General features: G+C 46.7%; 1 protein-coding gene across 1 annotated transcript; it reads left to right on the top strand.

Annotated features, from left to right (window-relative positions):
• Positions 1–798: 798 nt before the first annotated feature.
• LOC147100529 (claudin-16-like) lies at positions 799–21,913 on the top strand. The gene is made up of 5 exons (XM_085966872.1): positions 799–2,361; positions 10,674–10,809; positions 12,628–12,792; positions 13,885–13,949; positions 18,696–21,913. The coding sequence occupies exons 1-5, from the start codon at positions 2,170–2,172 to the stop codon at positions 18,927–18,929; spliced, it is 792 nt and encodes a 263-aa protein (XP_085822998.1). The 5' UTR covers positions 799–2,169; the 3' UTR covers positions 18,930–21,913.

Here is a 21,913-nt window from a genome sequence, read left to right on the forward strand (position 1 = left end):
GACAAAGAATGGACACCGAGCCACATTACGAGAGGAGTGCAGCGAAGATTCACCAGGCTGATACCTGGGATGGCAGGAATGACGTATGAGGAGAGATTGGGTCGATTGGGCTTATACTCGCTGGAGTTTAGAAGAATGCGAGGGGATCTCATTGAAACGTATAAAATTCTAACAGGACTAGACAGACTAGATGCAGGAAGGATGTTCCCGATGGCGGGGGAGTCCAGAACCAGGGGTCACAGTCTAAGGATAAGGGGTAAGCCATTTAGGACTGAGATGAGGAGGAATTTCTTCACCCAGAGAGTGGTGAACCTGTGGAATTCTCTACTGCAGAAGGCAGTTGAGGCCAATTAATTAACTATATTCAAGAAGGAGTTAGATATATTTCTTAAGGCTAAAGGGATCAAGGGATGGGGAGAAGGCAGGGACAGGGTACTGAGTTTGGATGATCAGCCATGATCTCATTGAATGGCGGAGCAGGCTCGAGGGGCCGAATGGCCTACTCCTGCTCCTATCTTCTATGTTTCTATGTGACGAAAAGCTGAGTCAAAGAGGTAGGTTTTAAGGAGCGTCTTAAAGGAGGAGAGACGTGGAGAGGTTTAGGGAGGGAATTCCGGAGCTTAGGGCCCAGGCAGCTGAAGGCACGGCCGCCAATGGTGGAGCGATGAAAATCGGAGGTGCACAAAAACCCAGAATTGAAGGAGCGCCAAGTTCTCGGAGGGTTGTAGGGCTGGGGGAGATTACAGAGCTAGGGAGGGGCGAGCATGTGGAGGGATTTGAAGACAAAGATGAGAATTTTAAAATCGAGGCGTTGCCGGACTGGGAGCCAATGTAGGTCAGCGAGCACTGTAACTAAAGAGAGTACCAAGCGCATTAAAACCTTCAGGTATGACAACCCCTTTCAGGAGGCTACCTCACACCAGTTTGAGTCCTCACTCTGTCTGCACAGTGTAGTTCAACACCAGACCAAAGGACTTTTACACCTGACAGTTCTGTGGTTGGTTGGGATTGCAGAGAACCAATGTCCGTTTCTCGGCTCCATGTATTTACATTAGTAAGACCAGTTCATCCTGACAGCAGAACTGTACATCCACAACAATCTAAACATGGGGGCCTACTGCAGGGACATGGATCTCCAGCCACCTGAAGTGTAAAAGCACCCTTATTAAAAATGTTTCTACAAGTACTATTAAGAGATGAAAGGCCTTTCTGCTTGATCTTTTACAACCAGTTGCTAAAATTGTCAAGAAAATAAGAGCCTTGGTGAAGGGTATACGCACTTGCATTGCAAAAATCCATTTAAATACTTCAGTTGAAATTATTGATGATATTGATAGGCTTTTGTTAGGCGGGGGTATTAAGGGTTATGGCGGGTAAATTAAGTTAGGATACAAATCAGCCATGATCTAATTGAATAGTGGGACAAGCTCAAGGGGCTGAATAGCCTACATTTTACATTTTAACAGTTGCTCATTTAAAACTGCACTGAATAAGGTTTCATTCAAGAAATACGTGATATTTTGCATACTCCCATCAAGACTCTTATTTTCTGAAGTTGCAATAACAGGGATGGCCTCTTCTCTTTATTGAAATGTGCTAGTCAGGGGCTTGTTAAGAACGTTGATTGAATCCAAGGTTGGTCATTCTCGAAGCTCAGTTTGCAAGCTGTCATGGACTGTAAATTGTGAAACCTTTGCTGACGAATGCTGCAGTGTTTTGGCTGCTCTCTCCCCTCTCTTATGTACACTGTGTCTCTCGCTGAAACCGTTCACAAATCTCCCTGTTTACTCTCCCCTGCTAACGTCTTTTCAGGTTAACAGTACGGTGCATCGGGTTTGTTTGTCTGGTAAAAGGACCACCATTTGCCCGGTATCCCCCCCCCCCCCACTGACGTCTGGTTACAACAGGAGTGCATAAGGTGAAATGTCAAGCTGTTCCCTGCGTCGTAAACCACTAGCTTGAGAGAATGACATTTCGCTTGTGAGCCCAAAGCCTTTTCTTCTCTTCCTGTCTCTTGGAGCTAGTTGCATGAAATACTCTTGTAATCTTAACGATGATGGAATTACAGCTACATTCCCTGCTCCAGAACATGAGAAATCTTCCAAGAGACTGCAGCCATAAGGTGAGGATTAAAGTGAAATAAATTGAGTGCATTGTTGCAGATCCTTAATGCTTGTCACTTTATTTTTTTTTTTAACGCACTGTGTTTTTGACTTTATTGCAGGATTAGCTTCAGGACAGGCTACGCATTGCCGGAGAAGGTTAAGTATGGGGGCCACAATCCTACAGGTCTTTTCTTTAGCTCTTGGAGTTTCAGCTGCTGCTTTGCTGATTATTTCCAATCTTACAGACTGCTGGCGGGTGAGGAGCCCCTTTGCTGATTTTAGTTTTGAGAGTATAGTTAAGAAATACAGCAATAACTAAATCCTTATTGAAATTAAATAAGCATAGCGAATGTCCTGTTCTGTTCCTTCTATTTCCGTTGATCATCAGAGTTTTAATTTGAACAGTGACTGCTGAGAATATTCTTGCTCAAAAGGAGTTCCAGAGACTGGCAGCGTGAGGGAGGTAACTTAACAACGATAAAGCTAGTCATTAGCCTAATGATACCGCAGTACAAGGCGCTATATACATTAGTTCAATTGCCCTATATTGTTCGAGTCCAGCTCCTCCCATGACGTCACAAGATAAGACGAGGGAGGCCATTCAATCCATACCAGCTCATTCATTCAGAAAGAACCTATAGTCCACCCCATCACAGTACTGTATAGGAACATAGGAACCAGAACAGGCCATTCAGCCCCTTGAGCCACCTCCACCATGCAGTTAGATCATGGCTAATCTCTACCTCAATTCCATTTTCCCGTCATAACTCCATATTCCGATACCCTCACCTAACTAAAATCTAGAGTTCAGTCTTGAAAGCTCTAATTGTACCTTTGGTCCTCTTCTGGGGGAGAGAATTCCAGATTTCTACTACCCTTTGTGTGGAAAAAGTGCTTCCTGATTTCCCTCCTAAATAGCCTGGCTCTAATTTTAAGATTATGCCCCCTCGTTCTTGACCAGAGGAAACACCTCGATCAGATCACTCCTCAATCCTCAACTGTGTATCCAACTGTTCCCTAATTGATTCCAAGGTATGGCGTGCACTACCCTACCCATTCCACATGTAGATCACTCTTTGTTTGAAGAACTTCCTGACATCAGTCCTAAACTTGCCTTTTGTTAGTTTGAACCTGTGGCCTGTTGTCCTATTATCGTGGTTTAGCTTGAAGTCATATTCCAAGTTTATCTTTTCCATACCATGTACTATCATGAGGAGATGCTGTTCAAAGTAAATACTGACACAGACATAGTAAAAGGACAGTGATTGCTCTGTGTTGTTGAATGTTGATTGTAAAAAGGATCCTGATGATGTGACTCTTGAAGAAATTAATGATGTTTTGCTCTCAACAAACAATCTATCATTTCTGGAACTAATCTTGTGACAATTTTAAACCCAATTAAGAGTAGAAAGGCATTCCTTTATTCACTGTTTCCTCTTAGAAGAGAGTAAAAAGATAATGTGATATGTTTATCAGGCCCCAGTAACCTTCCCCTCTTCTTTCTTCAGACTCTGGTCTTTCTTGTATCGAGCAGTTTCACAGAATGAACCTTGACTGTTCTTCGTAGAGCTTTCAGAATCGTGTCTTGAGTGAGTCTGAGAGTTTTGGTCCATTACGGACTCCTTTATCCATGGGGAGATTGAATAAGGACACTTGGACTCTGTTCGCCCCTCAGGCTTTCCTCTTCAAGGTCCTCACTATCAGTCACTGTGGCCGGGAGAATTTATCTTTCACTTAAGTGGTATGGCACCAAGAATATAACATTAGAGAATGTTTTGTGACATCATCAAAAGAATAGAGGCTTTAAGATTGGGCAGCCATTATTGTAAAAGAGCTTCAGCAGGTCTGGGTTCCAAACCTTCACGGTCTCTACTATACTTTGATGACAACTAGGTTTCCTATCGTGTAGAACATGAATTCCTAAGCATTCAGTCACATGTTCATACTGAAGGTATATAATAGATCAAAGGGCAAAACTGGCATTATATTCAGTTACATGGAATCATATTATATTGTGTGAATGAATCAGATTGTCACATAAATGATCAGAAAACAGCCTGTAATTAACTGGAATTTTAATACATAGAAAAGTATCTACACCATTCTAATATATGTTAGAGCTAAAGTAATCAGATTACAATAACAATGACGTAAGAAAACTACTAGGCACTTGGTCTGAGTATTAAACAAGGCTTTAATCAACTGTTTTTCAACAATGGAGATCTAGCTGTGTCCTTCACTAGTTCCTGTTAAAGAATGTCCTGAGCAAGCTGGGCCCATGCCCGAGTATTTATACTCTCCCTGGACAGCGCCACCAGCAGGCCGCCCAGTATTATTACATAAGTCATTTTCACATGAATGACAAGATTCATGTCAAACAATATGTTACCCACAATTATATGACATTCATTATAATATCTTAAGATTATGCAAAATAACATGGTCAAAGATGATTTACCCAAATAGAGGTTTAGCGGTCATGGTTCCACTGCTCATGCATTTACTGAGCCAAACCCCAACCTAAGACTCTGCATGTGTCCATCCTGATAACTCACTAGCCTCGCTGTTGAAAAGAAGACTCTGCATAGTGTCTTACTTTAACTCGTTCTGTCCCAGGACCTCAAAGCTGTGGAACTCCTCACCGAACTCAGTCCTTCCTTCCTTCTACAACCTACAGAGCTTCACACCCCGCTCCTGGTATCAACGCATCTTCTCTCCCTTTTGTTTCAGCCTAGATGGTGCCCTTTACCTATATTTCTATTTTTTTTTTAAATACAATGAAACGCTCCTGTTGCTGGTCCTTTCTGTCCCCTGATATGATGTGCAGCTGACTGTTCTGGTCATAGCTCTGTTATTCCCCCTTCTTTCAGTTATAAGCTGGAAATTACCATCTACAAAAGCCACCATTGGCCCCAGCGGAGAATAGCATGATGCACAACTTTTACCAACCAGTCAGGACTGCGCAGAATTCAAGCATTGTTCCAATACATTGAAATATCCATTGAGCTGGAGCAAGTTACAGCAATAACTTGCATTCGTATAGCACCTTTAACGTAGTAAAATGTCCCAGGGTGCTTCACAGGAGCATAATCAGAAAACATATGACACCGAGCCAGATAAAGAGATATTAGGGCAGATGACCAAAAGCTTGGTCGCAGAGGCAGGTTTTAAGGAGCGTCTTAAAGGAGGACAGAGGGGCAGAGAGGCTTAGGGAGGGAATTCCAGAGCTTAGGGCCCAGGCAGCTGAAGGCACGGCTGCCAATGGTGGAGCGATTAAAATCGGGAATGCGCAAGAGGCCAGAATTGGAGGAACGTAGAGTTCTCGGAGGGTGGTAGGGCTGGAGGAGGTTACAGAGGTGGGGGGGGGGGGGGATGAGGCCATGGAGGGATTTGAACACGAGGATGAGAATTTAACATTTAGAATTTTACAATGCCATTGGAAGCTGATAGACGCTCAAAGTCAAGCTCGCTGTTGTATAATGCAGCCATCATTTGTAGCTGCATCTGAGTTTATCACTGATCCAAATTCCAGTGGTTTACTTTCTCTTTTTATCACTGCTTTCGTCAGAGCTCAAGCTGTCTGCCACTGCTGCACATGTGCTGCTGCAAACCCGCAGAGATAATTGCTCCCACCGTTCCTTTATCAGTTAATATACCGTATAACTACCCACCTTTGACCACACACAAGCAAAGAGACTCTTTTCCTGTGCAGTCAAAATGCACTGCCCCGTGTAGTACTGAACCACAGAGGCCAGGAAAGTCCTAGGTCCCACACTTGGTCTGCACTGAGTTCACTGAGATTGCGGTTAGTTACAGTTGGGCCTCAGTGCAACGAGAAAACAGCCAGATTCCTCATTCCTAATCGCTATCTGGTGACTCCTGCTGGGAAATGTGGACATTGGAAGAGGACAGGATCGGGCTCACTGACGCTCACGCCTGACGAGTGGCTGCTCGGGTGAGGTACCAGAGAGAGTCCAGGTCCTCAGAAACTACTGCTTAGCATGCAGCTGCGTGGATGTCAGGTGAGGACAGGAGCGAGCTTCGCTGTGATGCCGTCCACAGCGGGATAGCCTGCTGATGCTCAGGCTCACAGAGGAAGGACAACAGAGGGCTGCAAGCACTTGTGCAATCCCAGCTCGAGTTGGCACCTTCAACAGAGGGGGGAGGGGGGAAGGGGAGGGGACTTAGTCCAGTATGAAATCTAAAAAAAACATTTTTAATGCTAAAAAATGGAACAAAATGTTTTGCCAAGCAGGGAGGATCATGTGATCAGTCTGTTTGGAGTTGCTGCCACTCGTCAGTAGAGGAGGTTGCTGACATTTCATGTACGAACAGCAGGTGGACCTTAAGCACTTTTATCCTCATTGAACTGTGAAATGGAACTAAGGAGAGAGAAATGTGGTGCAGACCTCCCTCTGTGACTGAGGGGGATTAGGGAATATACTTGTATTTCCCTGAATTATTGGTTTAAGTATATAATCCACAGTAAATCTGGGAAAGATCCAGTGTGCTGCGGCAGATATTTGGATGTTTATTATTCACTTACATCCTGGGTTATTTTTCTGTTGCAGTTCTGCTTTTAATCTAAATCATATCCCCAATTTATTCACTGTCGGACTCACATTTTACGTTATTTTAAACTTGTATTTGTGAATGTTCTGCTCATTGAAGGGTTTATTAATGCTGAGCAGTGACAGCATCAAGTACGCCCAGTTCAGAGGTAATGCTGTTAGATGTAAAGTACGTGCCGCAGTTCAAGCCCAGAAGAGCGTTCCCTACTGCGCCAGTCTGATATTCTTTCCCATTTCCCACTCCAGTCGATTGTGCCCTCTTTGGATGAGATTGCCGGTTGGTACCCACTAGGAACTGGACTGAGACCAGCCAAACTCATATCATGTTAACCCTTTACAAACAGTAGACGTGGGAGACTTTTCTTACTGCGGGGGGAGGGACGTGGATTTGTATCAAATTCATTTAAATTTTAAATCTAAGCAGGAAATGCTGGAAATGCGTGGCAGGTCAATCAGCATGTGAGAGCGGGAGAGCGGCTAACGTTTCCAGTGTGATCCTTTATTGCAACTGGATATGCATCGTATTCAGGCGATGGATAGGGAATTAATGGCTTTACCTGTCCTATTACCATCTCGTCTCACCTTGAATATCTCCTAATGTCTCTTCTTTCACCCCCTCCCCCATTTCCCAGCCCCCCAAACTGCCTTTTAATCTTTTCATTTCCTGCCTTTTTTTCTCAGTTCTGTAGAAGGGTTTCGACCTGAAACGTTGACTCTATTTCTCTCTCCACGGATGTTGCCTGGCCTGCTGAGTTTTTCCAGCGTTTTCTGTTGTTATTTCGGATTTCCAGCATCCGCAGTATTTTGCTATCGTAAATTGGTGTAGTACTGTTTCTCAATCACTAGGCTTGACTAGAACAGTTCGGATCGGATTCTTAAAGGCTACTCCGTGAGAACATAAGGAAAGGACACACACTGGAATAGGCCGTTCGATCCGTGGAGCGCATCTCTCCAGTGTCCTAACATCCAGCTGCATTTTGAACTCCTGGACTCACTACATTATGTGGCACCTTTGCGCTTGGGATCATTCTTTATTCTCCTCTCTGCATCCTCCCAAATGCATTTATGTGTGGCAACCATGACTGTAGACAGCACTCTCAGTGATCATAATAATGCCTCGACATAAGCCCTGTCTCAATTGGCAAGTCCACTCCCAGATCCCTCACAAAGATCCTTGTGTTAATTCTCTTCTATTCATTGTAAATCCATGGTGTTCATTTTATCCATCCAATATATCATACTTTGTATTTCTCTGTATTACATTTCATTTGCTACTTTGTCAGATTAATTTCAATACTGAACAAAAATCCTCCTGGAAAACATAAACCACATTCTCCCTCCCTGCTGCCCCCTCTCCTGCAGCATTGCCTGCAAATCTGACCATCTCACAATTGGTTTCTGCACCAAGGTTATTTCTGTAGATGAGAAACAAGCCATGGCCGCTGCGATACCAACCAGTTTGACTCCTCCCCGCAGTTTGACTCCGCCCCTGCAGTTTGACTCCTCCCCACAGTCTGACTCCGCCCCCACAGTCTGACTCCGCCCCCACAGTCTGACTCCGCCCCCCACAGTCTGACTCCTCCCCGCAGTCTGACTCCGTCCCCACAGTCTGACTCCGCCCCCACAGTCTGACTCCGCCCCCCACAGTTTGACTCCTCCCCACAGTCTGACTCCGCCCCCACAGTCTGACTCCGCCCCCCACAGTCTGACTCCTCCCCGCAGTCTGACTCCTCCCCGCAGTCTGACTCCGTCCCCACAGTCTGACTCCGCCCCCGCAGTCTGACTCCTCCCCACAGTCTGACTCCTCCCCCAGTCTGACTCCTCCCACGCAGTTGACTCCTCCCCCACATTCTGACTCCACCCACCACAGTCTGACTCCTCCCAATGCAGTCTGCCTCCTCCCCCATAATCTAACTCCTCCCCCCGCAGTCTGACTCCTCCCTTGCAGTCTGACCCCTCCCCCATAGTCTGACTCCTCTCCCCACAGTCTGACTCCTCCCAACGCAGTCTGCCTCCTCCCCCATAATCTAACTCCTCCCCCCGCAGTCTGACTCCTCCCTTGCAGTCTGACCCCTCCCCCATAGTCTAACTCCTCTCCCCACAGTCTGACTCCTCCCCCCGCAGTCTGACTCCTCCCCCCGCAGTCTGACTCCTCCCCCCACAGTCTAACTCCTCCCCCCATAGTCTGATTCCTCCCCCCACAGTCTGACTCCTCCCCCACAGTTGACTCCTCCCCGCAGTCTGACTACTCCCCCCGCAGTCTGACTACTCCCCCCACAGTCTGACTCCTCCCCCACAGTCTGACTCCTCCCCCACAGTCGACTCCTCCCCAGCAGTCTGACTCCTCCCCAGTCTGACTCCTCCCCCACAGCTGACTCCTCCCCCGCAGTCTGACTCCAACCCCGCAGTCTGACTCCTCCCCCGTAGTTGACTCTGCCCCCATAGTTGACTCCGCCCCCTGCAGGCTGACTCCTCCCCCACAGTCTGACTCCTCCCTCACAGTCTGACTCCTCCCCCATAGCCTGACTCCTCCCTCACAGTCTGACTCCTCCCCCCGCAGTCTGACTCCTCCCCCCGCAGTCCGACTCCTCCCCTGCAGTCTGACTCCTCCCCCACAGTCTGACTCCTCCCCCGCAGTCTGACTCCTCCCCCGCAGTCTGACTCCTCCCCCGCAGTCTGACTCCTCCCCCACAGTCTGACTCCTCCCCTGTAGTTGACTCCGCCCCCGCAGTGTGACTCCTCCACCGCAGTCTGACTCCTCCCCCACAGTCTGACTCCTCCCCCCACAGTCTGACTCCTCCCCCCACAGTCTGACTCCTCTCCGCAGTCTGACTCCTCTCCGCAGTCTGACTCCTCTCCGCAGTCTGACTCCTCGCCCGCAGTCTGACTCCTCCCCCCACTGTCTGACTCCTCCTCCCCCATAATCTGACTCCTCCCCTGCAGTCTGACTCCTCCCCCACAGTCTGACTCCTCCCCCACAGTCTGACTCCTCCCCCGCAGTCTGACTCCTCCCCCCGCAGTCTGACTCCTCCCCCGCAGTCTGACTCCACCCCCGCAGTCTGACTCCTCCCCCACAGTCTGACTCCTCCGCCACAGTTGACCCCTCCCCCACAGTCTGACTCCTCCCCCGCAGTTTGACTCCTCCCCCACAGTTGACTCCTCCCCCACAGTCTGACTCCTCCCCCATAGTTGACTCCTCCCCCGCAGTTTGACTCCTCCCCCACAGTCTGACTCCTCCCCCACAGTCTGACTCCTCCCCCCACAGTCTGATGCCTCCCCCACAGTCTGACTCCTCCCCACAGTCTGACTCCTCGCCTGCAGTCTGACTCCTCGCCTGCAGTCTGACTCCTCCCCCGCAGTTTGACTCCTCCCCCACAGTCTGACTCCTCCCCCACAGTCTGACTCCTCCCCCCACAGTCTGATGCCTCCCCCACAGTCTGACTCCTCCCCTGCAGTCTGACTCCTCGCCTGCAGTCTGACTCCTCCCCCGCAGTCTGACTCCTCCCCTGCAGTCTGACTCCTCCCCACAGTCTGACTCCTCCCCTGCAGTCTGACTCCTCCCCTGCAGTCTGACTCCTCCCCTGCAGTCTGACTCCTCCCTCGCAGTCTGACTCCTCCCTCGCAGTCTGACTCCTCCTCCATAGTCTGACCCCCTGCTCTTGCCTCTCCTGCGCACTCAGTATTTCATGTTTTCTAATTTTACTAGTAGTCTATCTTAAAGGCTTCTCAGAGCTATTGGCCAAGAGAGACAACAGAAATGATTTACCAACTTCTGGATACAGAATCATTTAAAACAGAGGAGTGAAAAGGCAAAAGATGATAGGTAAAACACAATAAGTCACCCCTCTTGTAAGCAACTACTTCAGAAGTGATGAAAAGTACGATGGTAAGTTGTTAAAATATCAACATAATAATTGGATCACGTGGGATTTATAAAGTCCCTGAGCACAAGTTGGAGTAATATAACTCTATAATTCATTTTATTTTTTTCCCCCAGAGCGATGCAAAAGATCCACATTCTTCCATCGGTTTAAGTATCCGCTGTCGAGGGCTATGGGGTGAATGCATCTATGACATCACAGCTGGTTACTGGACCTGTGATATCCCAACCTCATTTTTAGGGCATCTTCCCAGTAAGTCTTCCCTTCTACTCTTTCTAACCTTGCCGGTGTCCTGTACTAAGAGCTTTGGCCTTTTACCTCGGTGGGGTGAGTTCATTTAAGTGTAGCCATGTTTGGAAACAACAGTCAGATTTCCATGAATATTGGAGATGTTAATCCAGTGCAGAATTAATATCACCTTGCAGCAACTTCTTTGATTGTTAGTTTTGCATTACCATTTCCTGCTCTTCAGTTTCAACAATTTCCATTATTTTAAACAGGTTAATGTCTCTGTTAAAATAACACAAAAAAGAACCACACGAATGTGTTAAGCATTTGTCTCCTCTATCGTTAGCGGTCATTTGTAGCTTGCAGCCATTTTGATAACTCTCAGAGGGAGGTTTTCTATAAATAAAAAAAATAATCAATGCTCGGTGGATAAAGGCACTGCTCCCCATGCGGCACTGCGCCACCCAGAGCAGGAAGATCCCAGGCTGGTCCCTCGTCTGTGCTGAATGAGCTGACCTGAGGTAGTTCATCATGCTGGTACTGGGTGACAAAAAGGTGAGAAATTGCTCCATTCCCCAGCACGGACATCCTTCACCTCGATGAATGCAAAATTTACCTAATTTTTTCTTCATATAAGAAAAACTATGAAGTCACTGCCCATCATTTAATGTGTGACCATTCCGCACACATTAAATTCTTGATTTCAATCATCCGTTCAGAAGGGCAGCTAATCGGAGGTATTTAGATTCCGCAAAGCAAAGGGAGAGCAAAAAAAGCATGAGGGTTGAATCGGAAACTCTTGCCTGGAGGGGTAGGTCTTTGGAATATCGCTTGGTTGTAGAATGGGGACTTGTTCTAGTGGACTCCTTAAAGGGAGATTGAAACACTTCTACACGCAAAGGGTGATAGATGTTTGGAACTCCCTGCCACAAACAGCAATTGATACTAGGTCAATTGTTAATTTTAAATCTGAGATTGATAGATTTTTGCTATCCAAAGATGGTAAGGGATATGGGGCAAAGGCCTATATGGAGTTAGGTCACAGATCAGCTATCATCTCATTGAATGGCGGAACAGGCTCGAGGGGCTGAGTGGCCTCCTCCTGTTCCTATGGAAACCTCCCGTACTTTGCCCAAGTGGCGATTCTTCATGGCTGAGCCTAGTCAGCGAATCCTGGCAGGCAATTAACGATGGGGGCGTGGCCAACCCTAATCCAGCCATCACCTGACATCCGCACACAATGTGGCTCGCCGGGCACTGATCAGGAACAGACCCGGCCGGGTTTTATTCTCCTTCCTGAGACCAATAGTTCCTACTATTTAAAATGTAATCATAACTTACTATTTCCCACGTGAATCATGAGTATTGCAAGAACTGCTCTGTTCTCTTTAACCTCTTGGCTTTGTCTTTCTCTGTTTCTCTTTCCCTTTCCCCGTATTCCTCACTCTTCAAAACCTGGCTGTGGGACTTGTAAGTGTGCCGTCCTGTAGCTATGGAGGCAGGGCTATCCCAGCAGCTACAGCAGTAATGAAAGCCTCTATTACAACTATTGGACCTATTGTTTTAATTTTAAAAATTCTCTCTCTCTCTCTCTTTCTGTCTCTCAGAGAAATGTACCAGAATGTCAAGATTTACAGGCAGAGACTTCGTGTGAGATCACAGTCTTAATGCAGGAGGCCAAGGGATCACAGTCTTAGGAATTAGTTCCCTGCTGAATGTGGGAGCCTGCCTATTGTGGTCCACAGGGCAAAATGGCTGAATAAAGAGGACACTGTAGTAGATGGGTTATTAAGTTCTGTGTTTGCAACAGGCTGATTAATGGTCTTCTGTTTGATTGTATAGCTGATCTGGTGATTACCCGGGCCCTGATAATTGTTACCAGTGTTGCCTGTATTGTGGCCACACTTGTCCTCATTGGTGGGATGAAATGTACCAAGTTTGTCAGTGACGGTGGGACAGAGAAAGACAAACTGATCGTCTGCGCTGGAGCCATCTTCTTCTTTGGAGGTAGAGTTAGTTGAACGCACAGTGTTTGACTTTTAAATGTATGAAATAACAAACCTGCGAGCAATGATATTAATAGCCATGTACTCAGTACAAAAATAGCTTACTAGGAGTGCCGGTGATGGCTGAGTGGGTAAATTTGCCACCCATTGTGGTACTGAACCACATTGAAACCAGGAAGGAACAGCATCGCAACAGCAACCTGCCTTTATATAGCGCCTTTAACATGCAAACGGCCCAAGGCGCTTTACAGAGCACTGCAAGTGCTGGAGATCTGAAATAGAAAGAGAAAATACTGAATATACACAGCAGGTCTGTCAGTATCGGAAAAGAGAAAGGTCAGGTTAACATTTTGGATGTCGGCCCTTCCTCAGAACTGAAATCTGAAAGTAGTATTAGAGAAGGGGAAGAAACAACAATCATAGGGAGGGAGTTAATGACCTGCAAACTGCTTATTAAAAAATCCTGAACTTAATAGGTAGTATAAAAGATTATTTCAGAGAGGCAATGGAAAAACACAACAGATCATGTGAAAAGGTAAGACAGTGAAAAGGCTTTGAAAAGGCTTGCACAGGGAAATAAAAGGGAAGCCACATATAGGAAGTCTGATATGAACACAGGAAGAATGACTTGCATTTCTATAGCGCCTTTCACAACCTCAGGACGTCCCAAAACACTTTACAGCCAGTGAAGTACTTTTGAAGTGTAGTCGCTGTTGTAATGCAGGAATTGCTGGAAACACAGAGGAGGTCCATCAGTCCCAAACAAGGGAGAGGCCTCCAGTGCAAACCCTGCCCCAGAAATGTGTTCTGACACACAGTCAGTCTGACTGGTCAGCCCACCTCCCCTCCCCCTAGATGCTGACTAACCTGCACCAGGAAAGTCCCCTGTTCAATCACTGGTGGGCACTCACTGCCCAGACTCGCAGGTGAACGGGCGAGGTATTGGACAGTGTCTGATGCCCAGTGAACCACGTCACAGCATGGGGGAATCCCTTCAGTACGACAAGGCAGAAAACTGAATAGGAAAAATGGATGTGTATAGAATATTTCTTCACATTTTTCAATGTGCAACTTTCATTTTGTTTCTAAATAGGAATTACAGGTGGCATTGGCATGACTTGGTATGGAGCTGAGACTGTCATTAAGTACAAGTTTGAGGTAAGTTTTGAAAAGAGTGACACTAGAAGCCATTCTGTACTTGATGGCTATTGGCAGGTACCCAAGGAATTGCAAGTGGACTTGTGTGGAATTTCACATGTATGCAATTGGCAAAGGATTTTTTTTTTCAAGATACCGGTGTCACTCATGCACAAAGTTCTGAACATGTGAAGTTAGAATTAGGAAATAGGGAAGCTGTTTAAAGAAAGAAGCGTTTGGCTAGCCTTGCATCCAAGTTTGGCTGCAGAGAAGGCAGAGGCACTGAGGACAATCGGACATGGAGAATGCAGCCGTCTCCTTATATGTGCTAAAATACTCGTTGAGGGGCATCAGGTAATGGGGGCACTCTTCAAGGTAAATTCCCTGCGGCCCCCAGCAGGGAGTGAGGCATGAGTGGCGCATAGCAAAGAGACAGGGCTGATTCTCTGACCAATAGCCCCTGCAAGCATGGCCCACTGATGGGTAGTTCAGGATTGGTGAATTTAGCCCTTTGTGCCAGGTGAACCTGGATACAGAGCAAAGATTCCTCTACACTGTCCCAATAACCCTCGGGTGACTGTCTGTGTGGAGTTTGCACATTCTCCCCGTGTTTGCGTGGGTTTCCTCCGGGTGCTCCAGTTTCCTCCCACAGTCCAAAGATGTGCGGGTTAGGTTGATTGGCCATGATAAAAATTGGCCCTTAGTGTTAGTGGGGATTAAATACGTGGGATTACGGGGTTACGGGGATAGGGCTTGGGTGGGATGGCTGTCGGTGTAGGGACCGGGTGCTAGGGTTTGGATGATCAGCCATGATCTCGTTGAATGGCGGAGCAGGCTCGAAGGGCCGAATGGCCTACTTCTGCTCCTATCTTCTATGTTTCTATGTTTATGTTTCTATAACGTACCTCGACTGCAGTTCAGTAGAGCACTTCGACTGCACCAGTGAGTATTTTTCCACTTCCTATACACAGGTATCCTTGAAGTTTCTCTAAGACTAGTGCTGAATTATAGGCCGTCTTGTGCTATAAATTCTTCCCCACTGGCAACTGGATGGAAACAGCCCAAACTCACTTTGCCTTACAGTTGCATGGGGCTAAAGCCACTGCAACTGGGAGGGTTGGGCCAGCTCAGTCGCTGGAGTAGCTCAGGATGATTCACTATCAAGGCAAATGCAGAACTTTTGCAATACATTATCTTAAACACATCTTTAGTGTCACTCTGTTTACATATTCAGCAGAGTCTCTTGCAAAACTTTAAGTTCCCCTTTATCCATTGTGACACAGAAACATAGAAGATAGGAGCAGGAGTAGGCCATTCGGCCCCTCGAGCCTGCTCCGCCATTCAATGCGATCATGGCTGATCATCCAAATTCAGTACCCTGTCCCTGCTTTCTCCCCATATCCCTTGATCCCTTTAGCCTTAAGAAATATATCCAACTCCTTGAATATATTTAATGAATTGGCCTCTACTGCCTTCTGTGGTAGAGAATTCCACAGGTTCACCACTCTCTGGGTGAAGAAATTCCTCCTCATTTCTGTCCTAAATGGCTTACCCCTTATCCTTAGACTGTGACCCCTGGTTCTGGACTCCCCGACCATCGGGAACATCCTTCCTGCATCTAGTCTGTCCAGTCCTGTCAGAATTTTATAAGTTTCAATGAGATCCCCTCTCATTCTTCTAAACTCCAGCAAGTATAAGCTCAATCGACCCAATCTCTCCTCATATGTCATTCCTGCCATCCCAGGTATCAGCCTGGTGAATCTTCGCTGAACTCCCTCCATGGCAAGAACATCCTTCCTTAGATAAGGCGACCAAAACTGCACACAATACTCAAGATGTGGTCTCACCAAGGCCCTGTACAACTGCAGCAAGACATCCTTGTTCCTGTACTCGATCCCTCTCGCTACGAAGGCCAACATACCATTTGCCTTCTTAACCGCCTGCTGCACCTGCATGCTTACCTTCAGCAACTGGTGCACAAGGACACCCAGGTCTCGCTGCACTTCCCCTTCTCCCAATCTATTGCCATTGACAAAAATGGAAGTATTTATTTCTGTGTTCGTTTATCGATTGGCTAATTTATTCTGGACCACAGTGTAGGCAGGGTGAGTTTCGATTTCTGTTGACTGTTTCTGCAAGGTACAGGAATACTAATTTCAGTCCAGCAGGACTAAAGTTCATTAATATGCAGATGTAAATGACTATGCCTATAGCCAGTTCCGATTGGATTATAGAGAATTTAATATGTCATAGAGTCATAGGGCTAAAAATTCGGTGGCGTCCCGTTTGGGGCGCCAAGCTGGCCTGGGCGACGGAAGTCCCGCCCCGGAAGGAGCCAGGAGCGCCAGCGGGATATTCAGTTTGAGCGCCCCAAACGGAAGCGGGGCGCTGCTCGAGGTGCCCTGCGTCCCTCTTGGGGCGCTGAAACTGAATATCGCAGCGCAACGTGCCGCAGCGCCACACGCTGCGGCACGACGCGCTGCGGTATTGGAGGCCTTCCCTTCTTAAAGGAGAGGGGCCTGCTGCAGCGCGATCTCTGATCGCGAATGCCGGCAAAAGAGCCCGGCACCGAGGAGACGTGCCGGGCTCTTGGGACACAGCCGGCACTGCCCGGGGGATCAGGAGGCCGGGGACGGCGGCGTGAGGAGGTGCTGGCAGGCGGCCAGTGAAAAAAATGGCCGCCCCGCACCTCCCCTTTAATTAGCGCCACTACCGCCACAGGTAGGCCCCCCTGAACCGGTCGCGAATTGTGACCGGCGCTACGGGGGGGGGGGGGCGCAACCGTTCGGGGCGGTAGCGGGGCGCTGCGCACACCGATGACGTCATCGGTGGCGGTGCAGCGCTACAGGCTAACGCCGCCATTAGCGCCCCGCTAAATTTCGCGGGAGGCGTGGCCAGTGGCGCTAAAACCACTAGGTGCCCTCTTTAGGCGCTAACTGGTGGCGCAGCCCACCGAATTTCTAGGCCTGAGTGTCGCCGCTTCCACCACTTCCGTTGGCAGCGAATTCCAGGTCATCATCACTCGCTGCGTAAAAAAGTTTTTCCTCACGTCCCCCCTGTATCTCTTGCCCAAAACCTTAAACCTGTGTCCCCTAGTCCTTGTACTACCAACTAGTGAGAACAGCCTTTCCCCGTCTAGCCTATCCAAACCCATCATAATCCTGTACACCTCTATCAAATCACCCTTCAACCTCCTTTGCTCTAATGAAAACAAATCCAGCTTCTCCAACCTGTCCTTGTAGCTAAGATCCCCCCATCCTCGGAACCATTCTGGGTGATCTCCTCTGCACCCTCTCAAGTGCCTTCACATCCTTCCTAAAGTGTGGTGACCAGAACTGGGTGCAATGTTCCAGTTGTGGCCTAACCAGCGCTTTATAAAGGTTCAGCATAACTTCTCTACTTTTGTACTCAATACCTCTCTTTATGAAGCCCAAGATCTCATATGTTTTGCTAACCACTCTCTCAATATGTCCCGCTACCTTCAGAGACCTATGCACATTAACTCCCAGGTCTCTGTCCCTGCATACCCTTTAAAACTGTGCCATTAAGTGTATATTGCCTCTCCCTGTTCCTTCTGCCAAAATGCATCACCTCACACTTCTCTGTATTAAATTCCATCTGCCACTTGTCTGCCCATTCTGTTAGCCTTTCTGTGTCCTGTTTCAGTCAATTGGTGTCATCCTCACTGTTTGCCACACCCCCAAGTTTGGTGTCATCAGCAAATTTAGAAATTCTACTCTGTATTCCAATATCCAAGTCATTTATATATATCAAAAAAAGCTGTGGCCCCAGCACTGACCCTTGGGGAACACCACTGTCTACCATCCTCCAGTCTGAAAAACAGCCATTTACCACAACTCACTGTTTTCTGTCCTTAAGCCAATTCCTTATCCAAGCTGCCACTGACCCACCTATTCCATGAGCCTCAATTTTGTTAACCAGCCTTCTATGTGGTACTTTGTCAAATGCCTTCCGAAAATCCATGTAGACAACATCCATTGCATTCCCTTCATCAATCCTCCCTGTTACTTCATCAAAAAATTCAATTAGATTCGTTAAACACAATCTGCCTTTTACACATCTGTGTTGGCTCTCCTTAATTAGCTTAAACCTCTCCAAGCGCCTGTTAAATTTTTTCCTTGATTATTGTTTCTAAAACTTTACCCACCACTGATGTTAAACTGACTGGCCTGTAGTTACTAGGATTGTCCTTACACCCTTTCTTGAACAATGGTGCCACATTTGCCACTTTCCAATCCTAAGGCGCCTCCCCCAAATTTAGGGAAGATTGGAAAATTATAGCAAGCCCTTCCGCTATCTCCTCCCCCAATTCCCTTAGCAACCTGGGATGCAAGCCATCTGGACCAGGTGACTTATCCACTCTAAGTATACCCAGCCTTTCTAGTACATCCTGTCTATCAATTTTCACTCCTTCCATTGCTTCTACCTTTTCCACTTCTACTAATATTTTGTCAGCTTCCACCTCCTTAGTAATTAATTGTTTTTTGAAATGTTAATTGTTTAAATGGCCACAGTGCTCATTTTGAGGCTGCTGAACCACAGGGAGATCCTGGCTTCACGTGTTTGAATGCTGTGAAATTTGATTGCTTCAGTTTGCTGTCATTTTTTATTCTGGTGTACCCTTGAAAGATCCTGAAAGTCAGTCAGATTATATGGCATTGATCAAAGAACCAAGGCTGGTTTTTGATAAGAGGAGTTGGTTTTCATTATTTCCATGACGAACCTTTTTCTGCTCCACCTTTAAAGGTTAGCTTTGGGGTGCCGGGAATCACATACGAGCTGGCCTATTCCTACTGGCTGGCCTGTACTGGAGTGTTTTGCATGTGCCTGGCTGGAGTGCTCCTTGTGTCAACATACTGCGCGAAAATCAACAGATCCAGCCAAAGGAAAAAGAGACAACCCACATTTCTGTTTCTAACTGACCAGTACAGACACACCCTGCCAGCATCCTGTCCCACCATCGGAAAAACATACGTGTAAAAATGGGTCCAACAAGACTGAACGCCAAATCATCTCGCTGTCTACCCTGGTTCACGTGGAACTTGTGTTTATCTGACCACTGGTTAAGGAATAGTTCAGAGTAGTGTATTTAGCATTGAGTTATCGTACTGCAGCTTTAACTCTCCAATCTGGCAGCAGACCAGTTTTTGGTAAGTGTGCATTTCCTTGTTAAACTGACAAACTGGCTTGACCAACCAAATGCAAAATGTTTGTCTTGTGTACAGTGCTGTAGCCCGGAAGGATAGATAGTGTGAAATAAATGTTGATTCATGCTACACGCCATTTGTGTTCTAGATTTTTGGTTTGATATGAAAACATAATTTGCATATGTGCAGTAGTGCCATGTTGAAAAACAGACAGCCAAACCGAACGCTATTAGTTTAGCACACTGATTAAATAGGCAGCATCCGTAGTGACCGTTTCATCCAGATGAAAGAGATGTGTCAATGAATAAAGGACCTTTATGCACACATACAGCTTCCTTCATCTGAAATACAGGTGAGTTGTGATGAGTTGTATGTTGGAAAGCAAGTGTATGCCAAATGAAAAATATTTTTTCTTTGATTTGCAAAAGACGGCAAAAATTATGTTCAAACCAAGATCATGTCATTTTTGCGTAATGTCAAGTGAGAAACAGTTTGGCAAGCATTTTTTGATGAAACTGATTCTCCTTTACGGTCATTATTTTGTATTGACGAGAGATCTTGAACCAAAGAAATGTCATATTCTGGGACCAACAAACTGTAGGAAAAACCACTTGAGATCCCCAGCCTAACCAAAAGCCAGGAATTAAGATGAAATGAATTGCCTCAGCCCTTAAATGCATTTCTCCCTGTATAAACACATAGATCCCCCAAAATCTCAATGCACCAATCTACTCTCTTGCAAGCAGCATGCAATCAAATTGTATAATAAATTGGGGCTAAATTATGAGGACAGGTTACATAGACTAGGCTTGTATTCCCTGGAGTATAGAAGATTAAGGAGTGATCTAATTGAGGTGCTTAAGATGATTAAAGGTGTTGATAGGGTAGATAGAGAGAAACGATTTCCTCTGGTGCGGACATCCAGAACAAGGGGGCATAACCTTAAAATTAGAGCCAGGCCATTCAGGGGTGTTGTCAAGTAGCACTTCTTCACACAAAGGGGTTAGTGGAAATCTGAAACTCTCTCCCCCAAAAAGCTGTTGAGGCTGGGGTGTCAATTGAAAATTTCAAAACTGAGATTGATAGATTATTGTTAGGCAACGGTATTAAGGGATACGGAACCAAGACGGCTAAATGAAGTTAAGATACAGATCAGCCATGATCTAATTGAATGGTGGAACAGGCTCGAGGGGCTGAATGGCCTCCTCCTGTTCCTATGACTTCAAAAAATATGTACCTGCATGTAAACTCTTGAAAAATAATTTTAAGAGGGACAGTTTACATTTCTGGAGGCGATGAGAAGTATCCGCTATCAACAACACATCTGGTTTCTTATTTCATGAACCAAGCCTCCTGGTGACACATTTTCACAGTTTTTGGTAGGGGAGTAATTCTATAACGAAGTGAAGAGTTGGCACTGAGCCGGAGGAGGCCCCCAGTCAGACATTGAGGTGTTGTCGTGACAGGAGTACCAAGTGTGGGCCAGAAAGTACCGGGGTAGATTTTATGAATCCGCGCACCTAGCTCAGAGCTTCTTGCACCAGGAATCCGAGCGCAGAGGTCTGTGGGCCCCACAAGGTGTTCCTCAGTCCTAGAGTCATAGAGTTATACAGCACAGAAAGAGGCCCTTCGGCCATCGTGTCCGCGCCGGTCATCAAGCCCTGTCTATTCTAATCCCATTTTCCAGCACTTGGTCCGTAGCCTTGTATGCTATGGCGTTTCAAGTGCTCATCTAAATGCTTCTTGAATGTTGTGAGGGTTCCTGCCTCTGCCATCCTTCCTTGCCAAGCTCCCATGATTGGGTTGGAAGGGTGAATTCAGAAAATCTAACCCATAGTATGCATTCTAACGATCAATGGGCAGTTGCTATGGCTGATGATGCACGATGCTTACTGGCCACATGACTCAGAATTCGTACCTTTTAAGTTTTAATTATGATTGGCTTAACGCACATGTATCAAATCCCTCTCTGGGCTGTTTTAACCAGGTTAACACCTGCGTTGAAATAGCATGGAACAGAATTTGGTGCAAGAGCATTAAATGGACATATGAGCAATAATCTTAATTTCTTTCCTCTTAACTGTTTGAGTATTGAGTGCAGCCATCAGGACTCAATTTAAAAATCAATTGAAAAATGTAATATCCTTGTTTTTTTTTGATTTTTCTATTTTTTTCCACTTCCCTGTCGCAGAGGTGTGGTTTGTGAGGGAGCCAGCAGCCTTCCGCTACCTCGCCCAAGTATCCATTCTGTGTGTGTGCGCGGCCTCACCCGATGGCCAAAGAAGTGCGCAGCCCAGCCCAGGGATCATCTGCTGGTGATCAGGAGTGGGATCCTCCCTCCCTCCTTCCCCTCCCTAGTCCAACGGCACTGCGGTCAGTTCTAGTGCCGAGCTAGCTGGACTCAGCCCGTTCACCACAGACCACTGTATGTCTCAGATGAATTGGCACAATTTCGAATCACAAGATAGTTGAAGTACTTTATCTCAATGGCTCTATCATCACGGATAAACAAACTTAACCAAGTTTTTTTTTAAATCACAAGATTATGTAGGTGACTGAAGGAAACCTTATTCAGAGGGATCTAGGGAGCCGCTTTTAGCTGTGCAACTGATTAGAATAGTCTGTGTCATAAATCGCAACTTCTACAAGAAGTAACTCAGGAAGTACTACTGGACGGCCAGCTGAGGGCGCCGTCCAAGGAGTATAAATACTCGGGCGTGGGCTCAACTTGGCCAGAGACAATCTGGAAACAGGAAGCTAGTGACTACTAACTAGACCGCCATGTTTTGTTACAAGTCGATTAAAGCCTTGCTTTAT

The sequence above is a fragment of the Somniosus microcephalus genome, chromosome 25 (assembly GCF_052327205.1).
Source record: "Somniosus microcephalus isolate GS21.2 chromosome 25, FLI_Smic_1.0, whole genome shotgun sequence".
In the NCBI taxonomy this organism is placed as follows: domain Eukaryota; kingdom Metazoa; phylum Chordata; class Chondrichthyes; order Squaliformes; family Somniosidae; genus Somniosus; species Somniosus microcephalus.

Bases quoted from the DNA above. Each gene is read 5' to 3' on its own strand.
- LOC147100529 (XM_085966872.1), top strand. From the start codon at position 2,170: ATGCTTGTCACTTTATTTTTTTTTTTAACGCACTGTGTTTTTGACTTT. The intron at 10,810-12,627 runs GTAAGTCTTCCC...TTGATTGTATAG, and splicing joins ATTTTTAGGGCATCTTCCCA to CTGATCTGGTGATTACCCGG. The intron at 13,950-18,695 runs GTAAGTTTTGAA...CCACCTTTAAAG, and splicing joins TCATTAAGTACAAGTTTGAG to GTTAGCTTTGGGGTGCCGGG.